The 21,228-nt window shown below is 34.0% G+C and overlaps 1 protein-coding gene across 2 annotated transcripts in view; it reads left to right on the top strand.

The window, feature by feature from the left end:
- The window catches only part of LOC150094746 (fibronectin type-III domain-containing protein 3A-like), a 379,873-nt gene extending 361,763 nt beyond the window's left edge, over positions 1-18,110 (top strand). For both annotated transcript variants that reach the window (XM_090411064.1, XM_090411062.1), the window contains exons 24-26: positions 6,664-6,830; positions 12,686-12,813; positions 17,468-18,110. In XM_090411064.1, the coding sequence (XP_090267190.1) occupies positions 6,664-6,830; positions 12,686-12,813; positions 17,468-17,794 (622 nt within the window). In that variant the 3' untranslated portion in view covers positions 17,795-18,110. The remainder of the gene's footprint in view (positions 1-6,663; positions 6,831-12,685; positions 12,814-17,467) is intronic.
- The last annotated feature ends 3,118 nt before the right edge of the window (positions 18,111-21,228 follow it).

The raw sequence follows: 21,228 nt of genomic DNA, 5'->3' as shown, positions 1-21,228 counted from the left end.
AGTTGTGCAAAAAATATAACCACTCCTAAAGCATATTCTATTCTGTGAAATCCTAATGAGTGATTAGAAGGGAGTCAGCATACTGCGCATAAAGATGTGAGCTAAAGATCCAAATCTCCAGTGATCACAGAAGCTGTTAAAATGCAGATGGAATAAGTATGTATGACCCTTGCGCAAAGAATTAGAATTAAATGCTGGAAGAGTGGGGAGAAGACTATGCCTTCTGTTCGTTAACTTATCTTCTACAGCAGCTGAATTGGAAAGAGATTGTCAGCACCCTTAGTAAATACATATTTAGGCTTTGTCAATTATATGTAACTTTACTCTTGATCCAGGCCAAGAAATATAAAGGTATAAAATTGAAAGTGTAGCTGAGGATGATCTGCAAAGAAAGTATATAGCAGAGTGCTGATATTCATAATAAAATTTAATGGATGTTGTTTATTATTTTAACGGTATAATAGAACACAGACACTAAGTAAATAATTGATTTATTAACTTGATGCTGATATTTCGCTGGTATTATAACCAGCATCTTCAGAGCACAAAAACACTGTTTGTCACAATACGCGAGACTAAAACAACATGGTGTACATTAACAAAATTGTAGCAGCAACACAAAGACTAGAGTCCTGATTTTGGCGCCCTCTATCTGAAAAAAAAAAAAAAAAAAAAAACGCTATCATATATTGCTAGAGTCCTAGAAAAGTGCTAGTTTTTCCTTAATATGACTGTCTCCCAGATCTTCGGCAAGTTAATACAGCCATATTTGTTGAGATTTGGAGTGTGTTTTAGGGCTTCTGTCGCCTCTAAGAACAATCTCTCTGATTTATATGGGTTTCTGTGTAGTACTTTTGTGTTTTTCCAGTTGATCCTGTGTGCAGGGGTATCCAGAGCATGGTCTGCTAGGCCCGACTTCCCATAATGATATTTCCGGACGTATCGTTTATGTTCGCTGATGCGGATATTCACAGTTCTTCCTGTTTGACTGTAGTAGGCTTGATTGCATGAGCAGGGTACTTGGTAGACTCCTGGATGTGATAAAGGAGGAATGCTGTCCTTGGGTGAGCGGATGAGGGTGGCTAATTTGCTACATGGTCTGAATGTAGTGCGTAGTTTATGTTTAATGAGAATTCTTGAGATCTTTTCGGACGTGCCTTTAATGTAAGGGATGGTGACTGTTTTGTTGTAGTTCTCTGTGGTGGATGGTGGGAGGGGTTTCTTAGGAGTGTTTAGTATTTTGTTTATTTTTTGTGGATTGTAGCCGTTGGCCAAGAAGGTGTGGCGTCAAATATCAGCATCAAGTTAATAAATCAATTATTTACTTAGTGTCTGTGTTCTATTATACCGTTAGAATAATAAACAACATGTTCGACGAACACATAAGTCTGTCCACACGTTTAAAAATTTAATGGAATAACTATAGCACAAAGGGAAATAATTAAACAGTAGGTTTGATTTTCAATATTTTGTCTCTATCACAGAGAGATCTTCAGGAATACAATGTTAAAATTGTAAATAACATACACAAAAACAGAATAAGAGGAAGAAATGAAATTAGGCTATATAAAGACTAAAGGCCTATGACAGATATTAAATTTTATTAGGAGTGTAAACCAGCACCTAAGCCTAAATATGCATTTACTAAGGGTGCTGACATAATCTCTTCTCAATTCAGCTACTGTAGAAAATACACTGTAGTTAGAACTGTAGTTAACAAGCAGGAGGCATAGTCTTCTCCCCACTCCTCCAGCATTTAATTCTAATTTTTTATGCAAGGGTCATATATCCCATCTGCATTTTAACAATTTCTCTGGTTACCAGTGATTTGGATTTTCTACCCAGAAAATTCAATTTACGCAAAGTAATTAATGTAATATAGGGTTATGATTTGTCAGTTTGTATATGTTGCAAGAGATATTCTAAAAAGGTAAATGGAATATAGTAAATTCTCAATCTTGTTGCTTTGGGAAATCAGTTTGCAGGCTGATTAACTGAAGTTAAATGAATATAATGCTGTTCCAGATGACATTCTAAGCCATTCAAAGCAGGTCAGGTGAGGATTTAGTTATTTAAAGATTGAATAATTGAGAGATCACTGTACTGTTTAAAAAAAAAAAAAGGATCATTTTGCATAGCTAAAACACACACATACGCAGTGAGTGAGAGATCTATGCAAATTCAATAAGCATGATGTTCGACAATATAGTATGTGATTCACACCATATTGTTGAATTAATTTTTTATTCACCCTAAAAATTAATGTATTTTTGCTGATTGGATGTTTATTTCTCTAAGATTTTGTTAAGTTTCTAAACAGTCAACTTCATTCTTATTAGTTTTCCAATTATTAGATTTCATGTGTTATTTTTGTTCATTATAATCAGTGCCAATTTTCTCTCTTGAATAATGGGACTCCATATTAAATTGTGCTAAACAGTGATTAATTAGCTAGCTTATTCCATAACATAAGATGTAGTCCTGTCTTCTGACATACAAAAAGAATCTTGTTTCACTTTAATTTGACATGACTAAAAATGGTGCTGAAGTAGCTGAAATGTTTTACTTGCTCTATAGATTCTTCATTCAGGATGCAGTTGATGTGTTCAATGCTCCTGCCTATTTTCATAATCTTTCTTTTTATTGTTCATTTTTATGCCAAATTTATTAAGCAGTTATTCAATTTAGTTAGGGAATCCTGCCGACTGGTACTAGATTTATTTAATAGTATAACATTATCTGCATAAAGAGCTGAGTTGAACATCTCCAGGTTTGATATGCCTGATGCCACTTTCCTTAATAATGTGATCTACAAATGTAGAATATAATAACAATAATCCTTGTCTTGCACCTTACTTTACATCAAATTCTTAATGTTTCCTTCAATTCTAAGTGCTAACTTATAGCTCAAATATAGACTATGTATTGCTTGATATGTTGTCCCATTTATACTATGTAATGTTAATGTTTTAAACAGCTTTTCTCTTGGCATCTTATCATATGCCTTTTTTCCAGATCTACAAACCTCTTGTGTGCTGATAATCTCTATTTGGCCTGAACAGCATATTCTTCTCCAAATTTCTCTTCCACAATTTTTCTTAGCCTTTTGTTTTGTCAAGTATGCTTGCATAAATCTTATCCTGGGACACTGAGTAGAAAATTGCTCTGTAATGCTCGCATCGTTTTATTCCCCTTTTTATAGATGGGTACTACGAGAGCTCTACTCCAATTATATTCGACCCTCTGACCAGACCTGAATTTTGCAGTGTAGCCACTGTGATACTTACATACCTCCAATATTTGAGTTTCTGGTTGAATTTCATCTACTCCAGCTGCCTTTCTACATTTCAGGCGTTTGATAGCATGAACTACACTTGATTACACTCCTCTGGAATATTTTCTTCCATTTTATTATTATTATTATTATATAGGTATCTCCATGGAGTCCAGAGACTCATCGTGAGAGATCCTCACTAACTTTTATACACACAAAACCTATCATACCTCTCCCTAAACTCATTCACTATCAGGGCACTCGCAACTAATTTTGGCAATCCATTCCTCTCGCTCTATATGAAAAATCTAGTCTGCACACCCATATTAATCACTCCCTTATACAACTTCCATGGATGGCCCCATCACCACCACCACCACCACCACCATCATCAAATTCCTGCCATGTACCCTCAAAGGGTGTACAGGATATGATAGTATCACATGAAAAAATTACATCATTACTAACTTCCTATCTACAATTTTCCTCCAAATAAGTCTGTTACTTGTCAAGACTCCAACATTATCAGATCTTCTATTTCTATCGTCTAAGGCACTTGGATGGCCCTTAGTTCTCTATTTGTCACATATTGAAAAATTTCCTTTGTGTCAATCTTATGAAATGATTTAATATCTTATAAGTTTTTATTATGTCCTCTGTGTTTTCCACCTGTCAACTAAAATTTGCAGCCCACACACCTTCAACCTGTCCTCATAGTGAGCATTCTACAGACCTATCTCCAGCTTGGTCACTCATACTTCCTGATCCCCAAGACACCTGGGTGACCAAATATATGCACAGTAGTCAAGATACAACCAAATCATATAGTCTTATGAAAATGGATAATAACCTCCCTACCTTTATTAGTTAGTTTGATTTTCAATATCCATGTAATCCTTTTAGATATTTCATCAATTTTTATAATATGCCTTCAGAACTTCTACTTTCAATTCACCATTATCCCCAAGTCCATAGCCTCATCAATTTCATATAATCCAGTACCATCAGTGTGATACACAGTATGTAATCTTTTCAACCTGAAGTGTATAATATCTGCAGGATATTTATCACTTTTATCAATTAATGCCTGCCCAGTTTTGCATAAGCAGCAAACAACTGAATATCCCCACTGCTGAAATCTTTATTGCTGATATATCGAAGGGCGAAAATCTTTATTGTTGAATCGAAGGGCACAACGTACCATTGTACGTTGTGCCCTTCGATTGGAAAAGGCCTAAGTTCAATTCTCATCATGACAGGAGGAATCTTTATATGGACCTTTTCAATCGAAGGTGAGTTAGCCGATCTCATATGGAGGTAGCAGGGTTTTTTTTCAACGTACCATTGTACGTTGTGCCCTTCGATTGGAAAAGGCCTAAGTTCAATTCTCATCATGACAGGAGGAATCTTTATATGGACTTTTTCAATCGAAGGTGAGTTAGCCGATCTCATATGGAGGTAGCAGGGTTTTTTCTCCCGGAAACTTGGGTTTTTCATCCCACATACAGACAAATCGGCCCTTCAGAACACACCAGTTTACAGACAAAAAATACTAGCTGTGGTGGTGGTGGTGGGCGGTAGATGGCGCTGATGTTGTTGATTGGTGGTAGAGGTGCAGTGTAGTGGTGGAGACGGAGAGTTGTACAATAGGCGTCCTCCCGCGATGAGTCTTCGGACTCCTTGGAGGTGTCACGAATAATAATAATATACAAATTAAAGAGTAGTGGCTCTAGTACAGAACCCTGAGGTACTCCACTAGTCACCCTCATTCTCCTACATTCCACTCCACCATATACTACTATTTGGTGTATGTTTGTCTCTGTCAGCCACCACATATCCATTCCTGTTTGCTCCAACTTGTGTAATAGTTTTTCATACAGGGTATTGTCTAAATGCCTTTGCAAAGTCAAGCAGTATCATAGTATAACCATTTCCCTTATATAGCTTTGCTGTCACTATTATAAAAGGTGAGTAAATTACTAAGGCAGAAACTACCTTTTACAAAGCTGTGCTGCCCACTATAGAGTATTATATTCCTATTAACCCACTGTTTTGGATTGTATCTTTAACTTTTCCAGTACATTATCCACCACTCCTGAGATATTAACTGGTCTGTAATTTGCTACTTCTGTCTTGGAGCCACCTTTATGTAATGGAACTATCTTACCTTCTTTCCACTTCCTTGGAACCTTGCCAGAGTTGAGACTTGGATTAAACAACTTTGTCATAGGCACTGCCAGTTCACTTGCACATCCACATAGTATACAGGCTGACATGACATCCAGTCCCACGGTTTTATTCATACAGATATTTTTCAACATGCTCAGCACCTCCTCTTCATCTACCTCAATTTTGATGTGAATCTGTCACATCATTAAGTGCAAAATCTCCACCTGGATGATACACCTTGGCAAAGTGTAGAGCAGCGTTTCCCAAACACCAGTGTTCCGTGAAAAGAATAAGTGTTCCATGAAAAACTATCAAAATTAATATGAGCCTGGAATGGTTTTAAATGCTGCGACAAGTTCAAACATGTTTGAAAATCAGGTGCTCCTCAGTTTGAGTGTGGATTGTGCTATTAAGGCAGCACGTGCTGGCCTCAATAGCACAATCCTACTACTGAAATATCCTTGTATGCAATGCAATATAAACATACCCCTGAAATTGAAAAATTTATCATCATCATCATCATCATCAATTTCTGAAAATGAATCCAAATTACACTGTTCTGAATCACTAGTATTAGGAACCGCAAAAATATTAGGAACCTAGCGTGCCATAAACACGAAAAGATCCTATTTACCATCCCCTTTGTGGCAATTAAACAAAACCCCCATCATGTTTGTTGCTGGCTTGCTGTGTATATAATAGATTTGTTATTCTTAGTTCTTTTGAAATCTAAAGTTTACAAATTCATTTTTTTGTCATTGGTTTTAAAATTCTTATCCATCTTCATGTATTTTCTGCACTTGTCACTATCTAGCTATCTTGTACCCACTATTTTAAATTGCAAACTGTCTCGGCTCCAATAGAGTCTTCAGTCAAGTTTTCACATCCTTACCTTCAAGACACAGGTTAATTAATATCCTTCATTTTAAATCTTATTAAATTCAACTGCTTAAGCCTAGTCATTAAAAAAGGATCTGCTCCATTGCCAAAAATAGCTTAGCTTTTTCTTTCATATTGTAAACATTTCAAGAGCATCATGATTTTCGGTAATATAAAGTATTCATAATCTAGTTTATTTTTAAATCTTTACTCTGTGTTCATCATGGTTAACATTGTTAAATTATACACATTTTTTGTCTTGATTTATGCCCTAATCAGATATATTTTTAAGATGTGTTATGCATATAGCTTCATACTCATTCATTTTTTCTCTTTTGCAGTTTTGTTCCTGTGTACCATGGAACAGGTTTTAGCCACAAAGTTAGTAAACTTCAAGAGACAACTGCCTATAATTTTAGAATCTGTGCCTCTAGTGATGCTGGTGATGGACCTTATTCCCAAGTGTGCACATTTCAGACAACAAAAGCTCCTCCTCCAGCTTTAAAAGGTTAATAAAATTAAAATGTACAAGTTCAGATCAATAAATTCAGGAAGTTTAAGGACATCTTTTTCATATTCTGAATGACATGTAGAATAAGTAATAATCAGATCTTGTTAGAAGATGAACAAACTGCCTCATTCAAATTTCATACTTTGCATGCTCATTTATATTTGGACATTTAATAATTAAACATTATATTTAAAGCAAATGATACCGGTACAAATCTATACATGTAAAAGAAATCCACTTGATAATCAGAATGACAATAATTTTAAATTATCTGATTTATCAAATCTAGCTACTTCTTGTTCTTTCATTGATAATGAAATGTCTAACAGTTTTAAAAATTCAAATAGACATTTTATGCAAAGAACTTATTCAGTTAGTGGCTCTTGAAAGATTATCTTTCAAGACAAAATAGTGGATATCTAGTTTGTATTTTGGCAAGCATAAAGTTCTGAAGCCATCTAATGTCACTATACCATTATTTGTACATATTTTTTAGCATGGATATGTCACATAATGTTACTAGACCAAAGCAATGATAACAACACCAATGAAAAAAAAAATTTACCTTTTGTAAGATTTGCATTATTTTCAATTAGTTAATTAACTCTGAAACATTAAATTGATGTATGTAAAACATTGTGAAACACTTATCAAAATTAAAAGAGATATTAAATATAATGCTTCTTATAATATATATAATGTGAGGGACATAGGAATATGCTTTCTTTTAGAGGGCAGGACTGATATCTAAAGATGTTATTATTATTCTCATTATAGGAGGCACATCCTAGATAACAGTTTATCATACCACTTCTAAGATTTGAACTTGGTCTTTTCTAATCAAAGTGTTTATTCTATTGTTCTTTGAACCTCAGCACTATGATGGCATTAAGTGATTTAGTTATATTTAGGTTTCTGGTGTAATTTTTAAAATATCTCCAATTACAGAGGGGGTTCAAACATAACAGGTATAAATTCACATGGAGAGAAGATGCATGAAGTAAGACTGATTTGGGTATATTGACAGTGATATCTTCTGACCGATAACAAAGGTAGCAAAATGTTCTGAAGGCTATTGAAAAGCGTCCATAGAGGAAAAGTATTAGAAAAATATTCAGAGATGATTCAAGTATTCTCCTTGAGGGGAGAGGGGGGCTTTGCAGGTAATCTTGGAGTTCATTCCACTGACATTAATTCCTTTCACTTGCTACATGAGAAGAGCCTGGACCTCATATGCTTCCTAACCACACTCTTTCCCAGTGTTCAGGAATGACAGTTCTTACCTCTTACACTAAGTATGTTTCCATCAGCTTCTTATATTTCTCAAACCTCAGAGACAACATTCCTTTAATCTCTCTTCATATGCAGAATTCTGCAGTCAGATATTATCTTAGTTACTTGCCATCCTTTCAACTGCCTTCATCTTGTTGAAACTCAGGTGATCATATCTGAGCACAGTGGTCCAAATGTGATCCAATCAAAGCCTTCTAAAGTGGGAGAATAGATTTCTTATTCTTACAAGTTAGGGTTCTCTTTACCATTACAGTCTGATGTGATGTCGAAAGTTTATTTTTTCACTTGGTTAGACTATAATAAATTTAGTTTAATCCTTTATCCAAGTGTGAGCAAACAAAGTTTGCACCCAAAAATATCTTAGGACTATGCATAACATTATACATATCCACAAGGAGATGTGCTTTGCATTATGGGAGATACTGAGATAGGAGTGATGTTAGCTTGGTCCACCTTTGCTACGAGTTGCCCGGTGTTGTACTACCTTACCCCAGTCCTGAAGATATTTTCATTTTAGTAGATACCTGAAGATATCTACTAACATTCCAAGATCCCTAGCCTGGTCTTCTGACATAATCCTAGCCAATATAATATGCTATTGGATATCTCATTACACCAAAGTGCATATATTTACATTTATTAACACTGAATTGACAGCCATTTTACGTGTTCACAATTCCAGCTTATTCAAATCATTCTGTAATGTCATTAATGTAGAGATTGAATAATAATCAACCAAGGACTGATCTCTGGGGCACACCATTGGTCACCTTAAATCTTGTAGACTCACCTCCCCCCTCACTTTTTGATATGTCAGCCAGCCATTCTCTTATCCAAAAAAGTTTATAATCCAATTCCATATCCTCTAGTTTATGCAACAGCCTTCCATGCTGAATTTCTATCAAAAGCTTTAGCCAAGCCCAAAAGTATCATGGCGTAACTATTCCCACTATCTAACTCAACCATGACATTATAAAATGTGAGCAAGTTACTCATCCATGACCTTCCCTTAGTAAAGCAATGCTGTTCATTGCAAATTATAGATTTCCTGTCAGCTCATTTCAACATGTGATCTCTTACCAAATTTTCTGCAATCTTCACCACCACTCCAGATACTGATAGATCAATAGAAATATCAGTTTTTGCACCACCCTTGTGCAATGGTATTATCATACATTCTTCCCACAGGAGTGGAAAGACCGTATGATAATCCCTCATATTGAAACTAGTGTTATAAGTGAGTATTAAATTAATTACCTTGAAAAGTTTAAATGACATAAGCATTGACAAAGTTATGTAAAAAGAAAGAAAAAAAAATTCCAGGGAAAATGTAATAAAGAATATATATCAGAATTTGAAATTAATAAAAAAAAAAAAAAGTCAGTAACCATGAAACGAAGGGCAGCTGGAATAAATAATATTCAAATATAGAGGTAGTATGAAGGTTTTACTATGGCTGTGTTGTGTGTAAGATGAGTCTAGAAAGGTCACAGTATCATCAAGTATACTACTTGATAATACATGTAATTAACATCCTTTTTTGTTAGATGGAATCTGAATAACTGAGATTGGATTTGAGAGCTTCTGGTAACTATATTTATTAAGGTTGATATATAAATATATTTTTATTCATGTCGAAGTTTCTGGAACAGAAAACTACATGGACACTGGAGTGCAAATAAATAATTTAATCGCTTAAATTAAATGTAGAGTCCAGGCAATCCTATGTTCTGTTTCTGTATCATTTCAAGAGGGAGCCCAGTTTATCTGTTGTGCTTTTGATGTAGGGTAAAGATATAGTGTATGTATAGTCTGGTTTAAGGGTGGAGATTTGTTGTAGTTTTTTTTTTGTTTTTTTTTGAGGACAATTTTTCGGACAGACAGTACTAACTACTTTGGTCAGGATAAAAGAGCATAAAAAAAAAATATACCCAAAACAGAGAACTAAAAAGCAGACTATGTCAACATGCCTTAGGAAAAGCCAGGAATAGAATAGAAAAAAGCCAGGCTACTTCACAAATCCCAGTTTAAATTGGAGAGACTGAATCCTGGAAGCAGCACAAGTTCTACAGAACCGATGGTGTGATTTTGCATAGATTTTGGTGCACTGCCCTATCTACCCATCAGCATTAATGACAAGAATTACCATGAAGAGTGTTGCTGTTGTCCTCTTGTGATTGCCCTTGTGATTACAAACGTCGGCTTGTAAATTATTATTTTTTTTAGCTAGTAAATTATTTATTTGCATTCCAGCATCTGCATAGTTTTCTGTTTCTGAAACTTCGACATAATAATAGCAACAACTACAGAAATTTAAACATGAAAATAGAAGGATGTTAATTATTAGTTGTTTAATTTGCCTACTATATATAGACAAGCTAGTCATCAGAAGATTCTGAGATGAAACCTTGACTTAATAATGAACAAAACTATAAAAAAAAAAAAAACATTCCTTCCAGATGTAGCCATGAGCAACTCTTCCTCCTTCCCCAGTGGAATTTATAGTGTTGTCTTAACCACCTTACCAGCCATTATGGATCAAATACGCATCCTCATATGCTTCGTATCCATCATATATTTCAATGTAATATTAATGGTATTACAATTTTAATATGCACTTCGCATCCAGGATAACCTTGACGTCTATAGACATCTTGGCCAGTAGCTTGGTTAATACATTTATCCAGTCTTCAAAAGATCAACCCTTGCATGTAAAAACTGACTTCTGGTAGAGCACTGTGTAATTGCTCTTCAATTATCAGAACTTGTCATTCCTATAATTGAAGGGTCAGATAAACAGTAAATTACTGTACTGTACTATACCATATGTACTTAGAAAATCAGGAAAATAATAGAAAAAAAATACAAAATATTGTCAAAAAATAGCCTTCAAATCAACCAAAGAAGAATCCTTTATTTGTCCCATCCTATCCAAAAATCTAAATAAATAAAATAAATTAGACCCATCAAAGCATTTTTGAAGTCCCTCAAAGTCTGGGCAGCTGTGTTAAATCTGAATATGCAGACTGCATCCTGGACAGTACACAAAGTAAAAATGGAAAATAAGCACTTTATGCTAAAAGAAGATTCAAAAGCACATTGCTTATTCATTCAACTAGGCAGGCTGCATCTCCATCTGAATAAATAATAGCTAAAGGCTCGGAAAAATCTGCCAAATTTTTCCACTGCATCCTAACAATATAAATTAAGCCAATCAGCAAAAGATCTCAATTAGGCAGCTTTTGTGTAGCATGCTGGTCAGGATACTTAATAAACATCGGCAATCACACATATTGCCTTACTGTATTCAGTACCTCATCATCATTAAATAATTGATATGTACCCTCAAGAGAACAGTATGATCCCATCCTATCAAGTATTATCTCCATCCAGGAGTTCGACCATTATAAATCTCTAAATGATATCCATAATGTAGAGTAGAATAAGGTGATCAGGCTCTAATCTCTTCTATCCAAGTTAGTATCTTATGTCTGTGGATATGTGTTCACAAGGATGATTTGCATGTTTTTTTTGGGGGTGAGACACTAAGTTTCTAGGAGAAAAAACCTCTCACCTCTATATGAGACAGTTTAACTTGTCATTTGATTGAAAACACCCGATAAAGGTTCCTCTTGTAATAGACAGGATTCGAACCTGGGTCTTTCCAAACAGTGGGCTCGCCTATACCAACTGAGCTAGAGAGGTTCCCAAACAGCATGGATAGTACATTAAGTTTATATTATTACTAACTTCTGTCAATTTTCCTCCAAATTAGTCATATTTGCCAGGACCGCATATTGTCATATCTTATATTTCAGTCTTCTAAAGCAGTTCTAGCTGCATTAATCTACCTAGACCTAACCTTTCCCATTTTTAAGTGGGCATACCATCTTAGATGAACTTTGCTCATACTTTTCTGAATGCTAATGATATCAAGATCTTTCCTAATATCTTCATTTTAATATGATACTGCCAATGATGTCTGTTCACTTTTCTAATTTTTTTCTGAGAACTCTCATATCTGTTTTTTCTACTTTCAGATCAGCTGCTTTATTTCTAATGCATCTCTCATATCCATAAGTGAAAATTGATTTGAACATTATTTTATGTACTGCTAATTTAGTGTTTTGGTTAATTTCTCTTATTCCGTATAAATTTATTCAGTCGACACTCAGCCATACTAGTTTGCTTTTTCTTTGAATGTGTTTTCAAGGGAAGTGCTGAAGTTTTCGTTATCCAAATCTAAATCTTAGTAGTAGACTTGTATACCAAAAATGTGGGAAATAAGCTTTTTACTTTGAATACATGTATTTCATATCAGTTATCAGTCCATCATAAAAAGTAAATTAAAGGAAATAAAATTTTATTTCCTTGAAGTGTTCTTTCATTAAGATTTCACATCTGATTTGGGATTCAACATTCTAATTGCAAAATAATTCTCTATAATCAAATTGCTTGTATTGAATTAATTCAGTCTAATTAATATTACTGAAGGATTATAAGTTTTACAAAGATTGGTATTCATATTAAATATAATTATATTCACTTTTTTCTCCTAGCTCCAAGAATATGTACAGTAACAGAAACTTCTTGCCAGGTTGATTGGCCTGCTGCAAAAACCTTAGGGGATGATCCTATTTCCTATCAGGTACAACTCCTCAGTAGCTGGGATTCTGAATATAAAGTGGTATGTTCCCGTTTTTGATTTCTAACTCATTATTATATAAAATGGATGATATACACTGGTTTCCATAAATTAGGGAACAAAGAGAAAAATCAGGAGTGGGGTGAACATATGAGTCGGTTACATTATGTAAAAAGTGACACTGAGCCTGGTAATCTATACAAATGAGTGGCTTTGTCAGTGGTATATACAAATGGGCCATGGGGAATGAGAAATTTTTTGATATGAAACTCTTGGATATGGATGCAAGACATTATTTAACTGATGAATTCAGGTGGTGAGCCATTGTAAGACTAGAGACTGGATAAAGGTAGGTGGAGGTAGCTAGAAGACTGCATATGAGTCATTCTGTGGTTCCCAGGCTCTGGAACCAATTCCAACAGTTACAAACAGTATTCTGAAGATACAGTGAAAGAAGGTAACAGGTTATACTGCAATGGGCAACTGATATCTCCAGTTGTCTGCTCACCCAAAAAGGGAATGATACCTCTGAATCAGCTTTGATCTGATTCACCATTTGCACCAGCTACAGGACATCAGTATCTGCTTCTGCTGTGTGCAGAAGGCTTCATGAAAGTAGTCTGTATGCTAGGTGGCTGGAAGTCTGTGCCCCATGCCACAGGAGAGAACATTGAAAATGGGCCAGGATCCACACTAATTGGACCAAGACCAAAAGGGTTGGCATTGTTCAAAGACTAGTCCCAAATTGTTCTATAAAGCGATACCAGGCATGCTCTGATCTGGAGAGAATCAAGGACATGTTATCATCCCTCTAATGTCCATGAAAGAGACATTTATCGTGGGGATAATATGATGGTCTAGAGAGGCATCTCATTGGTGAATGGCAGTGATCTATATATATTTCCTAGCAGAACCATGAATGCTACAACTTAGACAAGGTCCTGAACCCCTATGTTTGTCCATATATGGGTGCGATAGGGTTGGCATTTATCCTACAAGAAGATAATGCTCTTCCTTATCGAGCAAAGCTTGTGGACGAATATCTATAAGAAGAGTATCATATGTATGAACTATGGCCAGTGCTCCTGACCGTAATCCGATTGAATGTCTGGGTTGATCTAGGTAGACACACTTCTACTCTCAACCCTCCCTTCTCCAAAGCCTTAAACTTAGGAGGGGTTTGCAGTAGCAACGGTTGTTGTTATTACCAACTGAACTCCTCACCATTATAAAACAGTATGAAACATCGTAAGTGCTGTATTGCTGTGAGGGGTGACCAAATTCCTTCTTTGAGGCACTTCTTATGAGGCACAATGATGAAAAACAAGAGGTCGTTTTGACCTCTTGTTTTTCATCATTGTCTTCATGCACCCATTTGTAACTGAATTAAATTATTTATTTACAATTTATTGGTGTTTCTTTCACATCCCATATCACCGCTCTTCACTGAGCAGCTACATAAAAATTTGTTATACAGTTTTTGAGTTATCATGATTTTTTTCTTTGTTTCTTAATTTATGGAAACCAGTGTATATAATGCTTTTTGATATAGATCAATTGTCCAGTGTTTGTAATATCATTATTACATGGGTATCTAACCTGCTTATCAGTAGGTTTCTTAAAGGATCCAAGGATCAAAGGAAACAGTTCAAAGGATCCAAGTGATCCTTTGAACTGTTTTACCCACTTTTGCAATATGTTCTCTGAATATCAACTACCTTTTCATTATCACTCCCAAATCTTTAACCTTATCAAATTCCTTGTGTGCAGTCTTATGACTATAATACACATCTTGCAATTCTTCAGTCAAAGTGTGAACTGGTAACCACTATCCTCTACCCAAACTTATCCTCATTCCAGATCATTCCCATTACATTAATGCACTGGGGAAATCTCCCTCTAAAATACAGGTAGCCTAGTCTTGAAGATACTTCACCTTCATGTTGGATAAAAGATTAAAACAAAACATATTTCTTGTCAAGTATAATTAAGGTATACAAATTAGGACAACAGAAACCTAAGTAGCTAGCTAGCCTTGTGGTACACCACTGGTAACTATCCTTCTCTTTACTTCTCTTCTGATTATCAGCCACTCTTACTCATACCACCAGCTTCATGTCTATCCTTACTTGTTTTGACTTATATAATAGGGTTCCATGTGGTATCCTATCAAATGATATGGGATGTGAAAGAAACACCAATAAATAGCAGTATTATGGTGTTGCCATTTTCCTTATCCAAATCAAATGTCACTTTATTGTAGACATTGAGTAAATTATTAAGACAAAGCTTCCTTCCCTTCATAAAAAAAAATTACTGTTGCCCATAGAAGTATCATATTGTGATCCACCAATTCCTGAATGCTGCCCTTAATCAACTTTTCTATTACTTTAACCACAACTCCTGAGATACTAATTAATCTGTAATTTGTTTCCTCTTGGTCCTCCTTTAAACTATTTCTTTATCCTGTTTTCACTCACTTGGGATTCTATCAGTGCTGATACTTAAATAGCATAGTTAGAGATACTGCCATTTCTTCAGTGCTTGTGTTCTAAACACCTCCATTTCAACTGTCTCTTTTCATATTAATCCCCGGCATTGTCTCCATCTGGATGATTTACACTAGCGAAGTGACAACTTATTAATTCAGTTACTTCTGCTTTTGAGGCTACTGATCACCTGTGTACCCTCCACAACATTTAAATAGATGATAATACTCATCCATTTAACTCCTACCTAATTTATCTTCCTAACCTTGAGTATACAGTCTAATACTGCTTTCCTTAAATCCCCTTTGGCTATTCTCTCTTGTAGTTTCTTATGACATGGCACTGCTCCCTGTGCTCCCTCTTGAGTTTGTCATTATCACTAGCATCGTAGTTCTATATATACCTCCAGCTTAATTGAAAATTCACATGGTTAGTCACCTCCTAGGTCAAGACTGCATGATTGCTCAGTAGAGTGGTTACATTTTTTTGATATTATCACAGCTGTTTTAGGTAACTGTATCCCCATAGATGAAGAGTCTTCCATAATGATTACTTTAGCATAACATCCACTCACATGTCCTTTGCACTCTCTGGTCTATAGTAGCACCAGCAATTAACTTTATTTTGTCCTGTTGGCTTTATCTTCTCATACCAGATAGCTTCAAATGCACTGCTTGCAACCCCACCTTTCTGCTGAACTTCTGCTCTTGCCTGGTTTCAGTTCTTCTATTATTAGCACCCCCACCACATCCAGTACTTTCTATCATTCTTGGAAATAGTGTTCTTTACATTCTTTCCCAAGTTTCACTAATGGCTATTATTTTTGGCCAAGGGGAAGCTTACCAATGCTCAAACTCTTCACTGGTGAAACTGATGCTTCTGACACAGTGGCGGCCTGTGAAGTAGGGGTGCTGTCTATACAAAATAATTTTTAAAAAATTATTTTCTTCCTAATTAGTAACCAATTTATTAATAAATAAATCTGTAGATTTGTTTATTAATACATTTATTTATTAATAAATAATAAATATTTATTAATAAATAAACAATAATTAGGAAAAAAAGAATTTTTTAAAAATTATTTTGTATAGGCACCCTACTTAAAACTTCACGGGCCACCATTATTCTGACATTAATATACATGCACTGCAATATCCCTTTGGCCAACAGTATCTTTTATATCTTTTCATGAGTGCTCCATTCAGTTTTGAGACTGAAAAACTGCATTCACCATTTTTGATCTTTTTCACACTCATCTCAAATGTGCCTACACACACACACACACACACACACACACACACACACACACACACACACACACACACACACACGTTTATCATGCACATTAATGATAAATGGTAGCTGACATTCACATTACTCTAAAATTATTTTTAATATACTTGACAAATTGTTTAATTTTCACAAGTGTCATTAAATGGAGCTCTTTAAATATCATAAATTTATCACAGATATGATAGCTGTTGTGAAAATGACAGGAATATCTACAGTCAGAAATTCAACTTTCAAGAATTTAACCATATTGCATGTAAACAATTATTAAAAGCCTATTAAGTTACAAGTTTGCAATGTGAAGCAGCAATTTTATTTCTTTTCTGTTTCAAGATTGATTAAAGTATTTTACTGTAATTGGACTTCCTTTATTAGCAAAATTTTTCAGAATAATTTGTAATAATAATTTTTAAAGAATGGCAATTGATGACATATTTTTAGAATTCCATGTTGTTGGGGGGCAGGGGGGATGCTTGTGAATGCATCTGCTAGTGAGTCACTTTTTAGTATACTGTGAAAGAAAGGATTTCACAGTATAAGGATGCCATTAGGAAGACATTTAATTAAATTCATAGAAAAACCAGACTATTGTATTCTTTTTCAGTAAATTGAATTTCATGTGACTTCTGATGAGAGTTCTGGCTAAATAAAGAATACATCATATAAATGTCATCATTGGATAGAAGGTTGACGAATAGCATGTGAAATGCATGTTTTCAGATTGTCTCAGATATCTTGTTGATCAGATAGTTGAAGGACTGGCACACTAACTTGTTCAAGGGTCACTTAATTGACAGTTCTGTAATTTGAAGATCAGATAATTGAGTGATCATTGTATTGATTTAGTGAGTGTTACATGCACCCACAGTAATATTATTTTCTAGTATAAGCTCTACTACAGATTCCTTAATTTTCAGGTACATCGAGGCAGTGAGACTAGCTGTGTCCTAGAGGGTCTGGAACCCCACACTCGTTATGCTGTTCGTGTATCAGCAGTAAGGCACTGCCAGGATGGTACAGGAGACATGCCAGGTGCCTTCAGTCCTAGCACCACCCTCACAACCCTTGCCAGAGAACCTGTTCCCAAAGTTGTGACGTCCACATCTATGGTAACAGCCTCAAGTGAAAAGAGGCAGTTAACAGATCAGCAATGGGCTGCCATAATCCTTTTTGGTTTCACCTTGTTCTCCATCCTTGTGGCTGTAGTCCTTGAACGTGCTCTATCCTTGACTACACCTATATAATATTGCCAGCAATTTGTTTGTTCCAAAGAGGTGCTGCTGCCTTCCATATCTCTGCTCATTCATGGTGCTTTGTATTGATGTAAAAATGAAATGAAAGCCTACTTTGTTTCCTGCTGACCAGACTATTCTGGTTAGAAAATGAAATGTACTTGTACAGGAAAGTTTCCTCCATCTTTCTTTTCCAGGTACTTGGAAATTTAGATGAACTGTTGGTATACTCAGTTTGCATCATTACTTGAAAAATGTATGAATCAGTTTATTCAGAATTAAACAGCAGGTTGTCTTTACGATGATAACAGATATCTCCTACTTGGGATTAAAATCTCTTGCATTTGTATGTCTCTAAAATTATATTTTAATAAAATTTAAATACATTTCTTTTTAAATTTTGTAATATTGTTTTCTTGGAAAGTTGTGCAGACGCTCATCCCAAGTGTGTCAAAAATGTTACGAAATCAGGTAACAGCCATCCTTTCCAATTATGTTATCATAAAAGACCTGTTATGTTATTTTTTATTTTTATATTTGGAAAAATAAGTTCAAGATGTATTGATTCCTTTCTGTATAATGCAAAGAAAGGTGTTCAGAGATAATCATATACATATTAAGCACTAAATGCATATAGATTTGATTTGCTGCCTTTGTTGGCCATATTTGTAGTTTTTATTTTAAATCAAGTTATATTTACATCAAAAATGTTTTATGCTACAAGGTTTTAATATTGTTAAAGTGTTGTTATTCAGGTATTCATTATACTAATATTGCAACTATTGAAGTAACTTTGATTTGTAAGAATGCAATATAGCCGTATTTCTAATACATGTTACTAAATAATTTTATTATTTTCTTGAAATAATTAGTTTTATAAAAAGAAGTCAGAAAAGAAGTCTGACTAGTTTCTCAGTATTTATTTCCAGTGTTGAAATCTGATATTCATAGTAGTTAATATAAAAGAATATTTCAGGAAGGGCCTACCTCCCTTTTAATTACATATGTATGTATGTGTGAGAAAGAATGAAAGAGGGAGCACTCTGTCAAAAAAAAAAAAAAAATCCAAAAATCAGGGATCGTTTCCCTCTTGCCTCCAGTGTTTTAATATCTATACTTCTGTAGACATGAAAAATATCAGTCCTTCCTTGGGATATTCTCTTTCACTCCAAGCTTATTGCTTTCTTTCCAGAAAACTCAACAAGACATCTTGTCTTCAGTTTTACTCTATTAAACCATAATTATGATCCACATCTCACTCAGGATAATAAATAGTGGAAATTTCATGGTGAAAAGCATGGACCACACATTATGGGTTTTGCTAAGAAATTTTTTTAAAAAATTAATGAAATATCTGTTAATAACAAAGCATGATTTTTTAATTACACATAAGCATTTTATTTGTCCATTTTTTTCAGCTGTATATCTGTTGATTATTTATAACTGTAATTTTTAAATGATTTAAGAATAATTTTGAGTAATTTACCATTTCAGTGTATTTGTATGTGTTTTCCATACATCTGTTTACTTGACTAATAACCAAGAGGGAAAAAAAAACTATAAAATTTAAATAGTATTTTATTTGTTCTGTTAATGATTTTTCGTAATGGTATTTTATATACTACTACTACACACATACATACATGCATATCAGCAAAAAGTTTTTATTATTTTAATATTTGTCTATAAATTGGTAGATTATAACTTAAATATTAAGAACTTCATTGTAATGATCAGTGGTAGTATTTAATTATTTTAGATATAATTAATATAAACACTGCCAAGAAAAGAAGCAGCCTGCAAGATCATACAGAAGAATTTTGTTGTCATTCAAAAATTAAGGAACAAAACTGTTTTTTTTTTTTTTTATTATTAGAAGTTAATGTTTTTTTTTGTTAAATATTTTACACGTGGAAAAGAAAGGTGAAAGTTTTTATAGTTCAAAGCAAGGTGGCTGTCTATTGTTGTGTAAAAGTTATCTTTTTTTAGTGTTATATAGGTATTATTTCAGACTTTAAAAAATTGTTTTAGCAATTGAACTTCTACATTCTGAAAAGTATTTGATATTTAGGTGTATAATATGATTTGCATATATATTTTAAAACATGTTTTGTCAATTATGTATAATATCAAGGTGGTATATTTACAAATGCAATATGTGCATAAGTCTCTGGGAAGTGTTTTACTTTATGTATATGTGTAACACTTTGTTTTCTGGCCTTCTGTTTCCTGTTTTTTTGCAATCATGGAGAGGAAAATATGTGAATGGTTTGATTACATTTTGTTTTGTTTGTGTGCTTCTTGATAACACGTGTCAGTTTAAGCATATTTCTTCTTTATATGTGAAAAACAGTGTTACTTTTTGAACTTTGAGATGAAAGTAAGCAATTTATTACATCATACCATTTCACAGAAACATTCCAATTATAATTTTTGTAAAATATGAATTCTTCTTCTTCTCCTCTCTCTTTCTGTATGTGTTCATTCCATCTCAACCAAATGAAAATGCTAGTTAATTTTCTAATACAGTCTTCAGGACCACTCTGAATCCAGTACACTGTTTGTAATAAAATGTGACTATTGCAATACTGACATAAATTTAGGATCTTTGTATTTTTTTAGATGAATTCTGTTTTCATTTTGTCTGTTTTGTGATTTAAAATCATAATGATATGCCATGTCATCTGCTTAGAATTTGGCAGCTTTTTTTCTTTTGTGTGTATCTGTATGGTAATAATCAAGGAAGACGTCAAATATTATATTTGATACTTCCTTACAAGCCTCTTACCAAAGTTTTTGTATGTGGCATTCTATTAAATAACTATAATTATTAGGATATACACTATGGTAGATCAGAGAATGGTTTATGTATAATTTTATATAATGAAAAAAATCAAAAGGTGAGTTATGTGAATCAATAGAAAAGTGCTGATTGGTATGTTATAGTAAACCGTCTTGTTTACACGAAGAAAGAATAATAGAATTAATTTCATATCAAACACAATGCTTGCATGTTGTCACTTTAGCTGTTTCATATGTTGTTTTTATTACTTTTCTTCTATTTTATTTATTTACTTCTTATTGGAGAAGGAAGGAGTAAACTCCAGTTTACCCATGGCTATTTGTGTATGTGATTGTCCAGAATTTTTCCATCTTTGTTTTGAATTCCACAGAAGACTCCTTTCAAGAGTATAGCTTTTCAGTAATCTTTTTTAATCAAATGTCCAGCACAGTATTATCAGTTGCATTGAAAAGATTTGCAGCTGGTGTTATTAAATAAATTAAATATTGTTTGTTTAAAATGCTTTTTCCTCTTCTGCAAGTCAAGTAATATGCCACTGCAAATAAACTATATAAATAATAGAGGGGAAAAAATGTATTGAGTATATTTATGATTATTGAGCATAATCAGTTTTTCAGTTATCTAATCATTATTTGTAAATTTA

This window comes from Typopeltis vanoorti, chromosome 21 (genome assembly GCF_054136105.1).
Source record: "Typopeltis vanoorti isolate ZY-2024b chromosome 21, IOZ_Tvanoo_1.0, whole genome shotgun sequence".
Lineage (NCBI taxonomy): Eukaryota > Metazoa > Arthropoda > Arachnida > Uropygi > Thelyphonidae > Typopeltis > Typopeltis vanoorti.
This window is presented reverse-complemented; position numbering and strand designations above follow the sequence as displayed.